General features: G+C 53.1%; 1 protein-coding gene across 13 annotated transcripts in view; it reads left to right on the top strand.

Annotated features, from left to right (window-relative positions):
- The window catches only part of CACNA1A (calcium voltage-gated channel subunit alpha1 A), a 282,973-nt gene that overhangs the window by 6,040 nt on the left and 257,436 nt on the right, over positions 1–19,497 (top strand). For all 13 annotated transcript variants that reach the window (XM_045046613.1, XM_045046579.1, XM_045046590.1 and 10 more), the window contains exon 2: positions 7,314–7,627. In XM_045046613.1, coding sequence (XP_044902548.1) covers positions 7,368–7,627 — 260 coding nt within the window. In that variant the 5' untranslated portion in view covers positions 7,314–7,367. The remainder of the gene's footprint in view (positions 1–7,313; positions 7,628–19,497) is intronic.

The raw sequence follows: 19,497 nt of genomic DNA, 5'->3' as shown, positions 1-19,497 counted from the left end.
TGTTTTACTTGTTTATCTTGTTTCCTGGCCGTGTCTCCCCCTGGAATATCAGCTTCACGAACGCAGGGTGCTTGAGTCTCTTTTGTTCACTGCTGGATTCCCAGTGCCTAGAACAGTGCCTGGTGCACAGTAGGTGCTCAATAAATGTTGCTGGGTGAATGCACGCCTGAGCCAGTGACGGGAGGCTAATGGAGGCATGACCTGAAGTTGGGAGAAAGAATTCAGCTGGAGATTCAGTGGCTCACATGGATTCCCGCCCAGCAGCCCCCACGGGGCAGTCTCCCCGCCCCCCACCCCGTCTCCCTCCTGAGTCCCAGCCAATGTCCTGGGGCCGCCTGTGAAACCCAGCGATCCCAGGCGAACCGTTCATGCTAGTGGGAGGCAGCGCACGTGTCTCGGCTGTGCCGCGATGGGCCCGCGAGGGAGAAAGCAGGTGAAAACCGACCACAGCTGCGCATCTCGCTGGGGGATGGAGCTTTGCAGCCAAGCTCAGGGCCTTGCTGGCCGGCTGCTCTCTGCCGTCTGGCCTGGCGTTTTATTTAGCTGTGTTCTCACGTATGTGGGGGCAATTCTGCACTTTTGCTCCAAGCAAGGAGAGTTCTTGCTGGCCCGGGGTTTATTTTTCACGTAACCTTGCTCTCTGCTTCTCTGTGCAAAGGTGGGATGTGGGGTGAGCCCACGCGGCCCGAATCGGGTAGCCTTTGTGTGTGTTTGTCCCTGCTCAGTACACCCTCGGTGGGTGGGTATCAGGATGTGAGGCAAGAAGGCTGGAACACCGGGCAGCTGTGGATATGTAAGTACCTTTATTAAGATGTAGGGATTTTTTTTTTGTGTGTGTGTGTGTGTGTGTGTGTGGTTTGGAGACTTGCTGGTTTTTATTTTTTTTATTTAATTTTTAAAATGTTTTATTTATGTTTAAGAGAGAGAGAGAAAGAGAGAGCGTGCTTGAGTGGGGGAGGGACAGAGAGACGGAGACAGAATCTGAAGCAGGCTCCAGGCTCTGAGCTGTCAGCACAGAGCCCGACGTGTGGGGCTCGAACTCACGAACTGTGAGATCATGACCTGAGCCAGAGTCGGACCCTTAACCGACTGAGCCACCCAGGTGTGCCAAAAGTAAACTCTCAAAAAATAACTCCTTTTTTTTTTATTAGAGAGAGAGAGAGAGAGCGCGAGAGAGCACATGCGCAACCGGTGGGGGTGGGGGGGCAGGAGAGAGGGAGGGAGGGAGAGAGAGAGAGAGGGGGGGGGGATCCCAAGGAGGCTGCACGCTCAGTGCAGAGCCCAATGCAGGGCTCGATCCCACCACCCTTTGGTCATATGACCTGAGCCAAAATCAAGAGTCAGATGCTCAACCGAGTCACCCAGGCGCCCGGAGGATCCCTTTCCTTTTCAAGGACTTAATAATATTCCACCACATTTTGCTCATCCATTTTTCTGTGGATGGACATTTGGGTGCTTTCCTCTTTACCAGTTGTCACTCCCAACCATCAGTGCCCAGGGTCACCTTTTCTTTTCTTTAAAAAAATTTTTTCGTACGTTTTTACGTAAGTAATCTCTGCACCCAACGTGGGGCTTGAACTCACGACTCCAGCACCCCACCATCAAGAGTTGCATGCTCTTCCGACTGAGCCAGCCAGGCCTCCCTAGGGTTGCCTTTCTGGAAGCCCTCGGTGACATTTCTCTTGTCCTTTTGATAATAACCATCCTCGTAGGTGTGAAGTGATTTCTCAGTGTGGTTTTGATTTGCATTTCCCCGATGGCGAGTGGACGCTTAGCACCTTTTTACGTGCTCATGCTCGATGGCCATTGGGATTTCTTCTTTGCAACATGTCTATTTACCTCCTCTGCCCACTAATTAGATTTTTTTTTTTTTTTTTTTTTTTGATACTGAGTTGCACGAGGCCTTTGTAGATTTTGGATGCTCCCTCCTTATCAGACCTATGATTTGCAAACATTTTCCTCCACTCAGAAGCTTTTTATACTTGATCTTAGCCAAAAGGCTGAAAGGCAGCGGACAGAGCTTTTTAGTTTGATGTAGTTCCAACTTCTTGATTTTTGCTTTTATTCCTCCCTATTGTGAGTTTTTACTCCGGGGCAGAGGCGTAACACCCGCCCCATCCCTGGCTACCTGCTCCGGAGAGTGTTTGCTCAGGGCTCGGAAATCACTGTTACTATCAGCCCAGTAAACCATCATCCGGAAGGTGACAAATGCGTCTGAAGGTCGGCTGAAAATGACATTTGGATTACCGTCATCCTGGCTGTTAGAATCCACGGTCTGCTGAATTTCACACTCTTCAGCCTAGGACTCTGGAGGGGACACTGTTTCCGCGGGGACTTAGCAACCTTTCTTTGTCCAGGGCTAGATTAAGATGCTGTATTGACCGTGTGCACGTTAACGACACAGCCAAGACAGGAAGGAGTGAAACCACCTGGGAGAGGCTCAAACAACAAATGGAAGAGAGTAAAGACTGAGAGAGAGTAAGAGAGAAGAGGTGGGGGGAGGAAGTCCATGTGGAGGTGTTATTTCTTTGCTCTCTCTTTTTTGTTATTTTTTATTTTTATCTTTAAAATTTTTAAATGTTTTTTTTTTATTTAAAAAAATTTTTTTTTCAACGTTTTTTATTTTTGGGACATAGAGAGACAGAGCATGAGCATGAACAGGGGAGGGGCAGAGAGAGAGGGAGACACAGAATCGGAAACAGGCTCCATGCTCCGAGCCATCAGCCCAGAGCCTGACACGGGGCTCGAACTCACGGACTGCGAGATCGTGACCTGGCTGAAGTCGGACGCTTAACCGACTGTGCCACCCAGGCGCCCCTTTAAATGTTTATTTTTGAGAGAGAGAGAGAGAGAGAGAGCGAGCATGAGTGGGGGAGGGGAGGGGCAGAGAGAGGGAGACACAGAATCCGAAACAGGCTGCAGGCTCTGAGCTGTCAGCACGGAGCCCGACGTGGGGCTTGAACCCGTGGACTGCGAGATCATGACCTGAGCCAAAGTCAGACGCTTAACCGGCTGAGCCACCCAGGCGCCCCCTTGGGGCATTTTTCAGTTCCCATCCTGTCTATATTTAGGAGAATCGTGTGTCTTTCCAACGTATGTGGTGAGCTTGAGAAGTTTTAGGGAATAGTTTTCCTTTGCTTTTTTGCTTCCCTGCTGTACCTTTACGGATTTTCACCAGAGATGGAGCTGCTTTACCTGTTACTAGCACTTACTTCGCCCACGGGCGGTGGAGCCTGGTGGCCAGCACAGCTGTGTAAATGTCCCTGTTCACACGCAGGGGGTCACAGGAGGCCCCCAGACTTCCCTGCGGTCCCCTCCCTCCTTCCTCCCTCCCCCGAGCACCAGTACCAGCCTCTATGAATCGCGGCATCTCCGGGCACCATCCGGTTGCCATGGAAACCCAGGCTGGTCCAGGCATGGCAGTAGGGGGTCAGTCCCCCCTCTCGGGTGGCTCTTCAGTTGGGATTCGGGGCTGTGGTGGATACGAGCATGCCTGGTGCTTTGTAAAACTCTATTCCTGTGACATTAACGACAGGGCTTTCTGTGGCCTCGGGCTTCATGCCTGATTTTATTCTGTTTGCTTTTCTCCCCCATTGTCTTCCCTTTGCGCTGTCTGTTCACTGCTTCCAGGGGGAAGCAAACCCCATATGCTTTGCCATTTCCTCTGGGCAGTGGTTGGGCAAACAGAGAGGGGGAACAGCGCACCTGGCCAGGGGGCCCAGCAGGTGCCAGGGACAGACACCCGGCCGGCAAGTGCCCGTTGGCCGGGGATGTGTTTGTTTCTCGTGTGTACACACGGAACAGCTGGGGCCCTGCTGGAACCGCTCGCGAGGGCACCGCAGAGCACGCTGGATGGTGTCGCTCGGGCAGCTGTCCCCTCTGCCACCAGGCTCCGCCTGCCTGTCGCGATACCAACATGAGGGAGCCTGTGCTGACCAAGCACTTGCCGTGGCCCGGCGCCGTGCTCAGGATGCTGTCTTCCCACGGGTTAGCTCACCGACCCCTGTGGCTCTCTGTGGCACTCACCATCACCTCCACGTTGTGTAGGAGGAAGCAGGTTGAGCAAACTGCTGGGGACCACACAGCGAGTCGGTCGTGTGCTGGGGTAGGACCCGGCATCTTTCCCACCATACTTCGTCCCTTCCCTCCGTAGGTGGAGCCCTGGACCCCGGGCAGTCGCAAGGCGCTTCATGATGTCTTGCTGGGGAGACCCTTTCCTAAGACCCTTAGTTCATCCAGGCAAGAAATATTTAAGGTGGCAGGGACCCGACGCCAACCAGACAGGTCGTGATCCTTGCCTCCGTGGTGCTGACATCCTCTGGGGGCGGCAGATGTTATCCAAGGCTACACATAGGTCCCAGTCCCAGAGACTGACCAGCCCCATGAGGAAGACCGCCCTGGAGGATGCGATGGGGGGGTGCCTGCATCTGACCCTAGCCCTGAATGATGAAAGGGAGTCAGCCCATCGGACGTGAGGGGGGCAGCAGGTGCAAAGTGGAGCTCGGCAGAGACCAGGAATGGTGAGGAGGCCCTTGACTCTGGAGCTGGGAAGGCAGAGGGGAGAAGTGAAGGGGATGAGGTCAGGGAGACGGGACAGCCCTGTCGGGTGTGGCTTCTATTCCTGTAACAGTAGAAGTGCCGACCGAAGACTGTCAGAAGGACCCACTGACTGCCCAGCCGAGTACAGGGTGGGACTCGGGAAGCCCGCTGACCCGGGCGAGGCAGCTGCCCAAGTCCAAGCGAGCGTTGTTGGGGGAGGGGGCAGGCAGTGGCCAGAAAACTGATCAGTTCCAGGATATATTTCTGGAGGCCAGCGGCTGGGACCCGGTGATGCTTTTGACCCAGGGAGTGGCGGCAGCTCAGGAACCGGGGGGGGGGGGGGGGGGGGGAGGAGGGGATGGGGGTGACTACATGGTAAGTGGGGAAGCCTGCAAGGAAATGGGGAGACCGGGAGCATGCGCTGTAGGGCGGTGTGGGGTATGGAGCGTCTTGTTTTGGGGTTGCAGGACAAGTGGGGGGATGTCCCAGAAGATGTCACCCGGGATGTGTGCCTTCGGTTTTGTCTTTCCTGTTCCTCCTCCCACCTTCCCAGGTGCAAATACATCTTTAGATGCGCAGGACTTTCTCCATCAAGGTGCTTCTGCTGTGCCTGGTCTCTGGGGTTTTAGCTAAGTGGTGGATCCTTACAGCACCCCCAACCTGTAAGCTGGATTCTTTTTTTCAATCCTGAGGCAGTAATGATATTTTTTTTGGGGGGGGGGAGGGGTGACTTCTGCAGGTAGAAATGGAACCTGGTGGCAAGGCACTTGAATCCACCTTCCGTCCTCAGTTGTATTTCCCCGGGTACATGCTCATGAAGAAATTACAGATTTTTTTTTTTTTTCAGCGCAAGGGGAATGCATGCGGAAAAACTAAGGCTTTCTAAACGCACGACTGTAGATGACTTAGCGTAAGATTTCCTGAGAGTAAATGGAAGCTTAAAGGCATTGTGAAGGAGAGATCTATTAAACCCCATCGGGTATACGATTTGGAAAGAAAACAGAGGGTAACTGTTGACGTTAAACTGCCATTGAGCCGATCGGCTCAGGACAGGCTAGGAGAGCTCTCAGTCTTTGGATGCTTCCAGCAGGGGGAGAGGAAACAGGAAATAGTTGGGGGGGGGGCGTGGGTTGGGGAAGATGAGCTTCCATTCCCACATACGTTGTTGTTGTTGTTCGGCAATCCAGAGGTGGCCTCCTCCTCTGCACCTCTCTCCTCTGGGTGTTGAGGTGGCTTATCAACATTCATGCGTGAGATTCAGCCTCACAACTCTGTTTCACTCATGCTAGCCTTCCAGTGGGTCTGCTTTTCTTGGACGGACGCTGAGAGGCCACTTTTCAGGTGGGAGAAATAGGTTTGAGATTGAAGAATTGCTTGGGTGGAGTGTTCCAGGGCCGTGGAAAAAAGCCGTGGATTATCTCCTTCCAGGAGAAACCAAATAGAGTCCTCCCCACGGTCCAAAAGGTCCCACAAGCTCTGTCCCATCACCTCTCCACCCTTATCTCCTCTACTCCGTCCTCAAGCACTCACAGCCGCTGGGGCCTCCTCGTTGTTCCTTGAGCACGTCATATACAGCCCTACCTCAGGACCTTTGCACACGCTCTTCTCTCTGCCTAGAACACTCTTCCCTGAGTTACCCACATGACTCCTGCATCACCTCCTTAGGGCCTCTGCTCAGATGTCATTCCCTCAGGGAGACTCTCTGATATCCCCCCCCATTTAATAAAAAAAAACCCCAGCCCATCCAACACTTCCTGTCACCCTTTATTATGGACTCAATTGTGTCCCCCCCCCCTCATATATTGAAACACTAATACCTCAGAATGTGACTGTATTTGGAGACAGGACCCTTGGAGAAGTTAATTCAAATAAAATGAGGGCATATAGGTGGGCTCTAATCCAATACAGCTGGTATCTTGGCAAGGAGAGATTAAGTCACAGACACTCAGAAAGGGAGTCATGTGAAGACACAGGGAGAAGACAGCCATTTCCAAGCCGAAGAGAGAGGGCTCAGAAGGAATCAGTCCTACCAACACCTCGATCTTGGACTTGTAGCCTCCAGAATTGCGGGGAAATAACTTTCTGTTGCTCAAGCCACCTAGTCTGTAGGTAGCAGCAAACAAAACACCTTTCCCGAGTAATTTCCGCCGCACTTTGAGCCCCCTAATCTCTACATAGTGCACTTAGTGGCTTCATCATCCGTCTGTCTCCCCGCCGCAACTGACCATTTCATGCCAGGAGGACCTTTGTCACATTCTGGGCTGTCCCCCCGCCCCCCGCCCCCCGCCCCATGCATTTGTGAATGGCGGGAACCCTGTCCCTTTTCTCTTTTCAAAAACCCAGCCAGGTGGCCAAGAGCAGGCAGGCTCACTGGACAGATGGCCACGCCCCACGTGGGTTTTTAAAGCCGACCCTTGACCTCGTCCTTTGATTTTTCCCAGTGACTCTGTGGGGCTCACGACACCCAGGGGCGGGAGGGGAGGCCACGAGCAGGCCCTCGATGACCCATTTTGCAGGGAGGAGCCCCGAGGCGCTGAGCCACCCAGAGTCCCACCTTCCGCGGTGCGTCCCGCCATCAGGGCCTCCGTCAGGGCCTCGTCGGTTGCCGGGCAGCTCCCGAGAACCCGCTACCCGGCCCGAGTTGCCAAGGAAATGCCCACCCCCGGCCCCGGGGGCAGCGCGCGAGCGGCTGTCCCCGGGCTCCCTTCCCTCCCGTCCCTGCTCGCTGCGCGCCGCGCTCACCGTCCGCCCGCTCTCTCTGCTCTCCCCTCTAGCTGCGCCCTGTGCTGGAGGCCGAAGACCCTGCGAGTTCTGAGCGAGGCCCATGGATGTGGAAGGCCTCCCGGGTCCCGGATCCCATGTTCTCCCCGCGCAGTTATGACGCCCTGCACGACGGCGGCCGGGGGCCCCCGGCGGCGGACGGCACGGCCGGCGCCCCGCAGGACGCACGGGGCCCCCGGATGAGCGGCCCCTGCCCCGGGCCCCCTCTGAAGCGGCGCGGCGGCGTGGTGGACCACCGAGATGTCATCTTGGCCCACCAGGCGCACAAAGTCCACAGCACGCCGCAGGCCCGGAGGAAGGAATGGGAGTGAGTCCGGGCTGGGACGGCGGGTGGGGGGCGGGCGCGCCCCCGGGGGTGGCTTCCGGGGCGGGAGCGCGCTCCTAGGGCGAGGCTGGCTGCTGAAGCCCCGTCCCCTGCCTGGGACGGGGCCCCCCTCCTCCACCCCCCCCCCCCCCGTGAACCCCCCGCGCAGCCCAGGGTGCCCCAGCGAAGGGGGGAGTGGTAGGCTTGGCAGGGCGTCCGGGTCTGTGGGTGTCCCCTGGGATGGGTTGGCCAGTCTTTCCGGTGGGAGGCATTCCTGAACCTGGCTGAGAAATGCTGGGTTTCTTTTGGGGGGGGAGGGACGGCAGGGGCGGGGATCGCATGTCTACTTGAAGCCCTGGAACTAAACCCGAGGGTTTGGCGGCTGGAGGTGAAGTTTGTGCTGAAGGCAGAGAGAGGCGCTGGGGGGGGGATGTGCTGGCTCCGGGGCGCTGGTCCTGGGCCCCCTTTCCCTCTGCCAGTGACCCTGAAAGTGGGTCTTCTCCCGGGAGTCGCCTTGGCGAGGAAGTGGGGGGGCTCTGAGCCGGCTCTGCTCCTGTGATCTTGGGCGAGAGGCCTCCCTGGGCTCGCATCCTCTCCTTGAAGTCGCTCTTCCTGGGCTGAGGCTGGAAAGCAGTGCGTGAACGGTTCAGTCCCGGGTACGGAAGGAGAGCTGGCGCTTTTTTTTTTCTTTTTCTTTTTCTTTGCTCAAGTGCTTCTTTGGCAAAGGCTTAAAAACTGGGGTGGATTCCTGGACGGACATCAGGAAGGTGGGATTCCGAGTGCAGATTTCAGGGCGACCGGGGCTGAGGCTGGCCTGGACGCTAAGCACTCCTGGGCACCCAGAAATGCCCCTCCCACCCACTCCATGCTCCCCGTCTGACCCCTGGGAAGTTACAAACACGGTCTCCGGCGCCCCACAGGGCTGTCCCCCAGGCTTCCCTGGATGTTCGGTCTGCTGGGAGGGAGACCTGGATTCGAAACGCCAGCTGGGTGCAGGGTGCGCTCGTGAGGGGTGCAGTGGACACTGTATCCTCAAAAGGTGGTGCTAATTTGGCCTCTGAGGCGGTTTCCTGAGGTTAGGCTGACATCTGGTGGCACGTTGGGGCAATGTGATGAAACTTGATTCGCCCACAGCCGCGTTCCTTCTGATGTTCTCCTCCGGATCCACCGATCTAGCCACTCACCAAACCTGTCCTTCTGTCCATCCATCCATCCATCCATTCACGCATATTTCTTCTTTTTTAAAACATTTACTTATTTTTGTAATTTACACCCAAATTAGTTACCATATAGTACAACATTGATTTCAGGAGTAGATTCGTAATGCCCCTTCCCCGTTTAGCCCCTCCCCCCCCCACACCCCCTCCAGCAACCCTCCGTTTGTTCTCCCTATTTATGAGTCTCTTCTGTTTTGTCCCCCTCCCTGTTTTTATATTGTTTTTGCTTCCCTTCCCTTCCGTTCATCTCTTGTCTCTTAAAGTCCTCATATGAGTGAAATCATATGACTTTCGTCTTTCTCTGACTAATTTCACTTAGCATAATCCCCTCCAGTTCCATCCACGTCGTTGCAAATGGCAAGATTGCATTCTTTTTCCTTGTCGAGTAATATTCCATTGAATGTATATAACACATCTTCTCTATCCATTCACCAGTTGATGGACGCTTGGGCACTTCCCATGCTTCGGCTATTGTTGCTAGTGCTGCTATAAACATTGGGGTGCATGTTCCCCGTCGGAACAGCACACCTGTATCCTTTGGGTAAATACCTAGCAATGCAGTTGGTGGATCATAGGGTAGTTCTGTTTTTAATTTTTTGAGGAATCTCCAGACTGTTTTCCAGAGTGGCCGCACCAGTTTGCATTCCCGCTAGCAGGGCAAAAGAGATCCTCTCTCTCCGCATCTCGCCAGCATCTGTTGTTGCCTGAGTTGTTAATGTTAGCCATTCTGACGGGTGTGAGGTGGTATCTCATTGTGGTTTTGATGCGTATTTCCCTGATGAGGAGTGATGCTGAGCATTTTTTCATGTGTCAGTGGCCACCTGGATGTCTTCTTTGGAGAAGTGTCTATTCATGTGTTTTGCCCATTTCTTTACTGGATTGTGTTTTGGGTGTTGAGTTCGGTAAGTTCTTTACAGATTTTGGATACTAACCCTTTATCCGATACGTTGTTTGCAAATATGTTCCCCCATTCAGTCAGTTCCCTTTTAGTTTTGCTGGCTGTTTGCTTCACTGTGCAGAAGCTTTTTATCTTGATGAGGTCCTCATAGTTCATTTTTGCTTTTGTTTCCCTTGCCTCCGGAGACCTGTTGAGTAAGAAGTTGCTGCAGCCGAGGTCAAAGAGGTTTTTGCCCGCTTTCTCCTCGAGGATTTTGATGGCTTCCTGTCTTACGTTTAGGTCTTTCACCCATTTTGAGTTTATTTTTGTGTGTGGTGTAAGAAAGTGGTCCAGGTTCATTCTTCTGCATGTCGCTGTCCAGTTTCCCAGCACCACTTGCTGAAGAGACTGTCTTTATTCCATTGGATGTTCTTTCCTGCTTTGTCAAAGATGAGTCGGCCACACGTTTGTGGATCCATTTCTGGGTTCTCTATTCTGTTCCGTTGATCTGAGTGTCTGTTCTTGTGCCAGTACCACACTGTCTTGATGATTACAGCTTTGTAGTATAGCTTGAAGTCTGGGATTGTGATGCCTCCTGCTTTGGTTTTCTTTTTCAAGATTGCTTTGGCTATTTGGGGTCTTCTCTGGTTCCATGCAGATTTTAGGATTGTTTGTTCTAGCTCTGTGAAGAATGCTGGTGCTATTTTGATAGGGATTGCATTAAATATGTCGATTGCTTTGGGTAGTGTCGACATTTTAACAATATTTGTTCTTCCTCTCCAGGAGCGTGGAATATTTTTCCATTTTTGGTGTCTTCTTCAATTTCTTTCATAAGCTTCCTATAGTTTCCGGTGTATCGATTTCTCATCTCTTTGGTTAGATTTATTCCTAGGTATTTTAATGGTTTTTGGTGCCTCTTCTTTTTTTAACATTTGTTTACTCTTGAGAGAGAGAGAGAGAGAGAGCGAGCATCAGGAGGGGCAGAAAGAAGAGACAGAGGATCCCAAGCTGACTCCACACTGTGAGCAAAGAACCTGATGAGGGGCTTGAACTCACGAACTGCAAGATCATGACCCGAGTAGAAGACAGACGCTTAACCCACTGAGCCACCCAGGCGCCCCAGTGATTTCTTAAAATATCACCTAATTTCCACTCCACAGTCAAATGTCTCTGCTTGTCTTTTTCCCCAGTTGATTTGTTTGAATCAGGAAGGCGGGCGTGTTGTATTTGGTCATTCTGTCTTTTGAAAAACATACTTGTGGTCGCATTTGGGGTGCCTGGGTGGCTCAGTCGGTTAAGCGTCTGACTTCAGCTCGGGTCGTGATCTCGTGGTCCATGAGTTCGAGGCCCGCGTCGGGCTCTGTGCTGACGGCTCAGAGCCTGGAGCCTGCTTCGGATTCTGTGTCTCCCTGTCTCTCTGCCCCAACCCCACTCGCGCTGTCTCTTTCTCTCTCAAAAATAAGTAAACGTTAAAAAAAAAAAATTGGCTACTCACATAAGTGAAATCCTAGGTATTTGTCCTTTTGTTATTAGCATGGTCCTCAAGGTTAATCCATGGTATAGCCTGTGTTGGACCTCCCTTCCTTTCTAGGGCCGAATACTATTCCAGTGTGTGGCCGTACCACATCGTGCATATCCGTTCATCTGTTGACGGACCCTGCTTCCGCCTTTTGGTGATTGTGAATAACGCTGCCGTGAACACGGGTTTATAAATGTATCTTCTGGACCCTGCTTTCAACTCTCCTGGGTGTGCTGCTGGGTCACGTGGGGATTCTCTAAGTCTTACTTCGTCTATAATAGCGTTCTCTCCCCGTCCGCCCTTTATACCATCCCAGTGGCCCACAGAAGAAGCCAGATCGCTTGTTCTACAGAATATCCACCATTCTGAACCGTCTGTTTGGGAAGCTTATTTCTTTTAAAAAAAAAAATTTTTTTTAAAATGTTTATTTATTTTTGAGAGAGACAGAGACAGAGCTTGAGTGGGGGGAGGAATAGAGAGAGAGGGAGACTCAGAATCGGAAGCAGGCTCCAGGCTCCGAGCTGTCAGCCCAGAGCCCGACGCGGGGCTCGAACCCACGAATTGTGAGATCATGACCTGATCACGAAGTCAGACGCTCAACCGACTGAGCCACCCGGGCGCCCCGGGAACCTTATTTCTGCACGTGCTGCTGACCGTGGTGGCTTTGCCCATCTGTAGGAATCCCACGCAGGAAAAGTATCCACCGAGGTGAAACTAACCATCGCGAACGTGACTCCGTGTCTCAAAATGTCTTCCTGAGAATCTCGAACGTGTTTTTGGCCACCTTCTGCTAGGGATTGAATGAGATCACTAGGGTTTCTTCTTCTTCCTGTGACCGGCGGAATCCTGGTGCCGGGAACGGACCGAGCCCCAGCTTGGCCGTTTCTCGCTGCTCCTGCCTGCACCCGTTACTGTTTTTTTCAACCCTTGCTTTCCGGGCAGGGGCCTTTTGAGGCCACGTGCCCACGTTGCCAGCCTTTGTCTGAATCTGTCAACCCGTGTGCGCAGGGCCGTGCAGACCTTGGTAGATCACCACACACTGCATGGTTCTTTATCTCCTTTCTTGTCTGTCTTGCCCACTGGAATGTCCCGGGCCCCTGAGACCCAGGCTGGTTCCGCGTAGGTTACACAGGAAATATCAGTTGAATGAACGCACCGGGTGAGAATGAGTGAGGGTTGCTATCTATCTATCTATCTATCTATCCATCATCTATCTGTCTATCTATCTATCATCTAATCTATCTATCGAGGGAGATTCTTAAGCAGGCTCCGCACCCAGCGTGGAGTCCGACACGGGGCTCGATCCCATGACCCTGAGATGGTGACCTGAGCCCAAATCAAGAGTCAGACGCTCAACCGACTGAGCTGCCCAGGTGCCCCGGCTTTTCCTTGTTTTAGATGAAATAACCACAGGGCTGGAAGTTGGAGCATTTGGTTCCAAACTGCCGCGGATGTACTCCCTGGGGAGCCCCAACCCGCTCTGAAGATTCTTGCACCCCGAGTTGAGTGAGGAGGTCCCTCTTCCCTCCCCTACCCCAACATGTCCCCTCCCTCTGCCTCCCCCAGGACCTCTTTCTTTTACCAATACTTAGGCCACCCTCTCCGTGCTCAGCTCCATGCGGGGCCTTCGGACACATCGGTCAACAGTCAGCTCTCCACCCAGCAGGAAAACCAACAGGAAACCGGCAGGAAGAGTGTGGAGGGTGGGGAAGGAGGGTTAACTCTCATCCCCGGGACGGCAGACCCCCGCGGGGGCTTTGTGGGAGGCACGTTCCCATCCAGCAGGGCTCCTGGGGCGTCCCAAGCAGACTCTGGGTCGTTAGCATGAAGCCCGATGCAGGGCTTGACCTCACGACTGTGAGATCGGGACCCGAGCTGAAATCAAGAGTCGGACACTTGACCGATTGAGCCACCCAGGCGCCCCCGCATTTCTTTCTAACGGGCTCACGTGTGGGGTGGGTCCTTGGGTCCACGGAGGGCGATCTAAGCAGCCAGGTTCTAAGTCATCCCCACGGTCGCCGTCATCGCCAGAGAGCAGAGGGCCTGCGCGCGAGAATGGAGGGCGGCGAGAGGGGAGCCAGCCACACCGCCGTAAGGACCATGACTAACACTTACTAATAGTTAGTGCAGAATATCATTACTTCCCAGCATCTCTGTGCCGCACGTCTCGTCACGTGCACTCAGCGAGCCGGCCGTGGTGTTCTTACTATTGCCGTTGGTCTGCTCCTCATGCAGCCGGGCGGGCGGGCCGCCAGGGTTACCGAGGCATCTGGGGGCTGAGCTGGGACGGGGTGGCGTGGCCTTGACTCCCAGGCCGGAACTGGCTGTTTCTAGGATGTTGGGAGCTCAGGCCCAGCCATCCTGCAGGTCACTGGCTGGGGTGGGCAGCCTGAGTCGTTCTGGTCCCCGAGCCTGAGCTCAGAGGAGGGACGCGCCGGGTGAGGAAGAGGGCAACACGGGTCCTTCTAGCGAACCGATTTTCTCGTTTATTCTTGGCCCCTTCCCTACCCCTGTTCCCTTCGTCTTCGATACCCCAGAGAATAGTTCCGTGGTTTTCAGCGGACAAATTAGGATTATTTAGGGTTATGTGGGACTGTTGGTAAAATGGCTAATGCCACTGGACCCCAAAGAGACATGTTTTGTTTAAACCACACACGTGGTTCCTGAGTTCGAGCCCCGCGCTGGGCTCTGCTTTGTCGCTCAGAGCCTGGAGCCAGTTTTGGGTTCTGTGTCTCCCTCTCTCGCTGCCCCTCCCCCACTTGCGCTCTCTCTCTCTCTCTCTCTCTCTCTCTCTCTCTCCCTCTCTCCCTCTCTCTCTCTCTGTTTAAAAAATAAACAAACGGTAAAAAAAGTTTTAAACCACATATGACCTCAATAGTGGTTGAGGCGGATCTCGGTTTTCTGTGGTTCATACCCCATTTGCGTCAAAACCAAAGTCCTCCCTAAGGCCTACAAGGTCCTGTGTGATCTGTCACTTGCCTGCTTCCACCTCTTCCCATTCTCCCCCTTACTCACCCTGCTCCAGCTACGTGGGCCTCCTCACTGTTCCTCAAACATATCAGGGCAATTCTGTCTCAGGACCTTTGCACTGGCTCTTCCCTCTGATTGGAATGCTTTGCCCCCAGACACCCATATGGCTCCTTCCTTACCGCCTAATGGCTTTTACTTAAAGGTCACCTCCTCAGCAAGCCCTTCCTCACCACCTCTATTTATTTATTTATTAAAAATGTTTTTAAATGTTTATTTTTGAGAGTGAGAGACACAGAGCATGAGCAGGGGAGGGACAGAGAGAGAGGGAGACACAGAATCTGAAGCAGGCTCCAGGCTCTGAGCTGTCAGCGCAGAGCCCGATGCAGGGTTCGAACCTGTGAACCGTGGGATCGTGACCTGAACCAAAGTCGGACACTTAACTGAATGAGCCACCCAGGCGTCCCCCCTTCTTTAAAATTTAACCTTTATACATTTCGATTTCTTCTGCCCTACTTTATTTTTCTGGTTAGTGCTGATGACCAACTCGTATGTATTATACATTTGGCTTTTTATCTTGCTGATTATTTATATTCTCACCATAAGCTCCCCGAGGGCAGAAAGTTTTGCCTGGTTTGTTCTTTGCTGGGACCCTAGCTTCCGGAACAGGAAGCAGCAAGCTACAGTAAGGGGGCCAGATCTGGCCAGACACCTGTTGTGGTATGGCCCGTGGGCTAAGACAGGTTTTTACATTTAAGTGGTTGAAAAAAATCAAAGGAAGGGTAATATTTCTTGATACGTGAAGTTGTATGAAATTCAAAATTCAGTGTGCATAAAGTTTTACTGGAACGCATCCCGGTCGTTTTGTGTGCCTCTTGTCTGTGGCTACTTTTGCACCACAGTGGTGGAGTCCGGTCTGTAACAGACTGGCCTGCAAAGCTGAAAATAGGCCGTTTAGAGGAGTTTGCCCGCTGCGGTCCTGGCGTCGCGGATGCCCAGGCCAAGGGATGCCCATTCGCCTGCGGCTGCCGCGACCAGCCACCAGGTGGCGCTGTGGCTCCCGAGCCCGGCGGACGTTGGCAGCCAAGGCAGGAAGCGATCTGCTCACCCTCCTGGGGGGACTCACCTACGGGGCTCATCCTTCCCTCTCGGGGTTCTGAGAAGTGGAAGGCGGCCCCAAAGCGAGAGTCCAATTTTTACCATATAATCCTCCATCACTACGTATATGGCACTTTCTTTTTTTTTTTTAGGCACAAAGGGCTTATAAAGATGAATGCGGGGATCTCAGGGTTTGAAGGGCTCCCAGAGGGCTGAGGGCTTCAGGTGGGTCCTGGGGTCAAGTCTGAGGCCCATCCGGCCTTGGGCTGGGGTTGTGGTTAAATTCCTGGACTGGGAGCCAGAGGGCGGGGGTTCACATCTCAGCCCTGCCCCTCAATGACTCTGTGACTCTGGGGGGAGGGGCAGTCTTCTCTCTGCGTGTCAGTTTCCCAGTCTGTAAAATCGACGTAATAACACCCATTTCTGGAATTCTTGCAAAGATGAGATTTAATGCGTTATCATATGGCAGGTCTTTAAAACAATGCAGGCACCTAGTGAGCCTTGATGCTGCTTTGCTGTAGTCCTAGGGAGTGTCGACTGTTTTGCGCCTAGAGGCCTCAGTTTACAGAGTAAAAAAAAAAAAAAAAAAAGAAAGAAAAAAAAAGAATAGAAGTTGTTTAGACATCACAATTAAACCAAAACCTGACCTTTAAAGACCTGCTTGGAAATCAGAGCACTTTTTTCTCCCTTCTTTTTTAAGGGAGGCAGTTGGACAATTCTAGCCTACTTGATATTTAAAAAAAATATAGGTCTGGTCCCAGGGAGTTTCTTTTTCAGTGCAAGCTGGCTGGTTTTTGGTGCAGAAAGACCCTCCTTTTGTCCTCTGAAGCAGTTACAGCTTTGGCCGTGGCCAGCCATAGCGGGCCTGGGGAGCACCCCCTACCCCGGTGTCTCCCCCCCCCCCCGGGCCCCTTCTCCCCCCGTCCCATCCCTTATGATCTATCAGGTTTTCCATGCTAGTTTTTGGAACCCAAGCAGCTTGTGAACAAATGTCCCCTGAGCCCACCGCTCATTCCCATCTTTTCTTCTTGCTGCCAAAGTCTACCTTTGAAACACCCCAAGATTCTCTTGATGCTTCTGTGCACCTGCACTCTCCAGGCTGTCTGCACTGTTTCCTCCCGGCGGGGGCGGGGGGGGGGGTCATCCGCTCCGTCTCCGCCTGCGTTTCCACCATATCTGCTCTCCCTTCGGTCAAGTCTCCCTGGCCTACCTTCCACGCCTGGCATTTTCAAGTCGTGTTTGCACCTCAGGGCCTTTGCACTTGCTGTTGCCGCTGTCTGGGATGCCCTGGCCATAGCTGGCTCCTTCTTGCAATCCAGTCTCAGGACAGATGTCCACTCCTTATGCGCCCTGTGCAGAGACTCCTGCCCTGTCACTGTGGATCACATCACTCTGTTTGTTACCTGCAATTGTGTGTTTCCTCCTAAACTGGACTGCTGGGACCATGAAGGCAAGGGTTTTTGTCCTCCTTGTCCACTGCAGTGTCCCTGGTGCATAGCAGGTGCCAATGTTTGTTGAGGGAATTGGTCCCAGTGTTTGTTGAGTGAATCGAACATCTATGTTGATGACCTTTCGGGGTCTCTGGCTTGGAGACCTGCGAGTTCGTTAGAACCAGTGAACCTCATTTTGACTTCAGGTCTCTGTCCAGGGCCTCCTCTGGTTCCAAGTCCTGCATGATGTACTCAGGGGGGTCTGCCTGGAGGAAGAGGCTGACAAGTGACTGCCCCCATCATCCAGGGGGTACACAGAGACCAGTCCCCATTTATCCCACCGTCACCGTGGGCCTAGGAGCTTAGGGTCTGAATTCACGGGGTCCTCACCCCGGCACCCATTTCACAGAGGAGGCTACGGAGGCACAGAAAGGAAAATAATGAAGACTACAGGGCAGAACCCGCCTTGGAGCCCAGATCTATCCAGGTACCGAGCCCAAGCTCTTAGTTCCTCTTCTTGCAAGATCGTGAGCTTGGAAATGCCGGCACAGAGTAGACTGAATGCGTGCATGAATGAATGAGGTGTGACCGCTTAGCTTTTCTGCGCCTTTTAGGTACTAAACTCCATGAAGGAACATCCTTTTCGTATTGATCCTTGAATCTTTCGCCTTGCCCAGCACAGCACTTTGTGGGGAGAAGACACCTGATATCTGCTAAATGTGGTTGTGTTGAGAGTCTGAGACAGGTTCAGAATGAAATCTATAAAACCTTGAAGGTGAGTGTGGCACACATAACCCGTCCTCCAAATCCGTCGCTAGAATCGGCTCCGAGAGGCCAAATTGGGATAAGATAAAATGCAGTAATTTCTCACCTTCTAACATTTTCTACTTGTCACAGCCCCTTGGTGGTGGTGGTGGGGGGGGGGGCAGGTCTTATAACCCCTGGGTGAGCCCAGCGCCTCGAGTCAGGTCGGTGACTCGAGTTAAAAAAACAGTGCCACGTTGGGGCGCCTGGGCGGCTCGGTCGGTTGGGCATCCGACTTCGGCTCAGGTCACGATCTCGCGGTCCGTGGGTTCGAGCCCCGCGTCGGGCTCTGCGCCGACAGCTCGGAACCTGGAGCCTGCTTCCGATTCTGTGTCTCCCTCTCTCCCCGCCCCCTCTCATGCTGTCTCTCTCTCAAAAATTAAAAAAAAAAAACAACATTAAAAAAAATTAAAAAACAAAAATAATGCCACCATCCCCCCAGAATGCCACCTCGTAAAGCAAATCTGTTCCTTTGCCACCCGAGAAGGCTGTCCTTGCCTGTTTTACGTTCTGCTGGAGGGCCCCAAGTGTTGCAGAGAGGATTGATTTGGGGGCAAAAAGCTGCTTTCAAACCTTAGCCCCTCCCTTCAGAGCTGGGTGACCCTGGGAAAGTACCACAGCTTCTCTGGGCTCCAGGAATGGTTACAGAAGTTCCTGGTGCAGAGAGTCGGGGAGAGAGCATTGACGCGGCGGGGCGCAGCCAGCCAGGTCTTGGAGGGAAAAGCCAGCCTGTCTTTCCCCTCCGGTGGCCTGGGAATGGCCTAGAAGTGTGGGCCATGGGGCTTCTCCGGTCCGCATCTTAGGTCCGGGGGTTCTGAATGGGAAGCCTTCACAGCCTGGTGACTCTGGAGCCACTGTGCCTGGATTTGCCACTCTGGTTCTATACGTGCTGTGTGACCTCGGGCCGGTGACCCCGCCAGCGGCCTCACCTGCCTTGTCTGCAGAATGCGGACTAGCTAGGCCTTCATCTTATTGACTACGTGGCACCAGGGCGACGTGCATAGGAGGTGGTCAGCAAAAGTTCATGCAGGCGGGATAGGGGACCGGAATGAGTCTGTGGCCGAGAGGTGAAAATCTGACCTCTGAATCTGGGGTGCAGACTAATATAAAGGGCCAGATAGTGAATGTGTCCAGCTCCGGGGGGGGGGGGGGGTCACGTGGTCATATAGTCTCTGTAGAAGTGACTCAGCTCTGCTTTTGGGATGCGAAAGCCGCCATTGAAAATGTGTGAATGGATGACTAGGTACCAATAAAACTTTATTTATAGCCGTATCTAACCTGGCATGTAGCTTGTCTCAGCGGAGACAAAGAGAAGGTCATTCGTGTGGTGATTTCTGGACAGATGGTGATGTCAAAAGCCACCGCTGGTGGCTTAAGCCTTGCATTGGAGGGTCGTCTTATTTTTGTTACTTACTAACATTTATTAAGCACGTGCCCTGGCCACCATTGTAATAGGCATTCTGATAGTTTCGTTTAATCTTTAGGAAAACCTTCGCGAATATTTTATTTTATTTTATTTTTTTAATTTTTTTTTAACGTTTTATTTATTTTTGAGACAGGGAGAGACAGAGCATGAATGGGGGAGGGTCAGAGAGAGGGAGACACAGAATCTGAAACAGGCTCCAGGCTCCGAGCGGTCAGCACAGAGCCCGACGCGGGGCTCGAACTCACGGACCGCGAGATCGTGACCTGAGCCGAAGTTGGCCGCCCAACCGACTGAGCCACCCAGGCGCCCCCTTCGCGAATATTTTAAATTACCCTTTCCTCCTTCTTGAATCAGGGGACTAGAGCCCAGAGTGGTTGAGAAGTTTTCCCGAAGGCACACAGCTCAGAAATAACCTTCAGGCTCTTCGGGGTCCGTTTCCCCCCAGTCTGGCCTTTCCCTCCAGGGTCAGAGACTGGCTGGGACGTTCTTTCAAAGCTGTCATTTACATGTTGACGGCTGCCAAAAAATGCCTCAA

This window comes from Felis catus, chromosome A2, assembly GCF_018350175.1.
Source record: "Felis catus isolate Fca126 chromosome A2, F.catus_Fca126_mat1.0, whole genome shotgun sequence".
NCBI classification, from domain to species: Eukaryota; Metazoa; Chordata; class Mammalia; order Carnivora; family Felidae; genus Felis; species Felis catus.
This window is presented reverse-complemented; position numbering and strand designations above follow the sequence as displayed.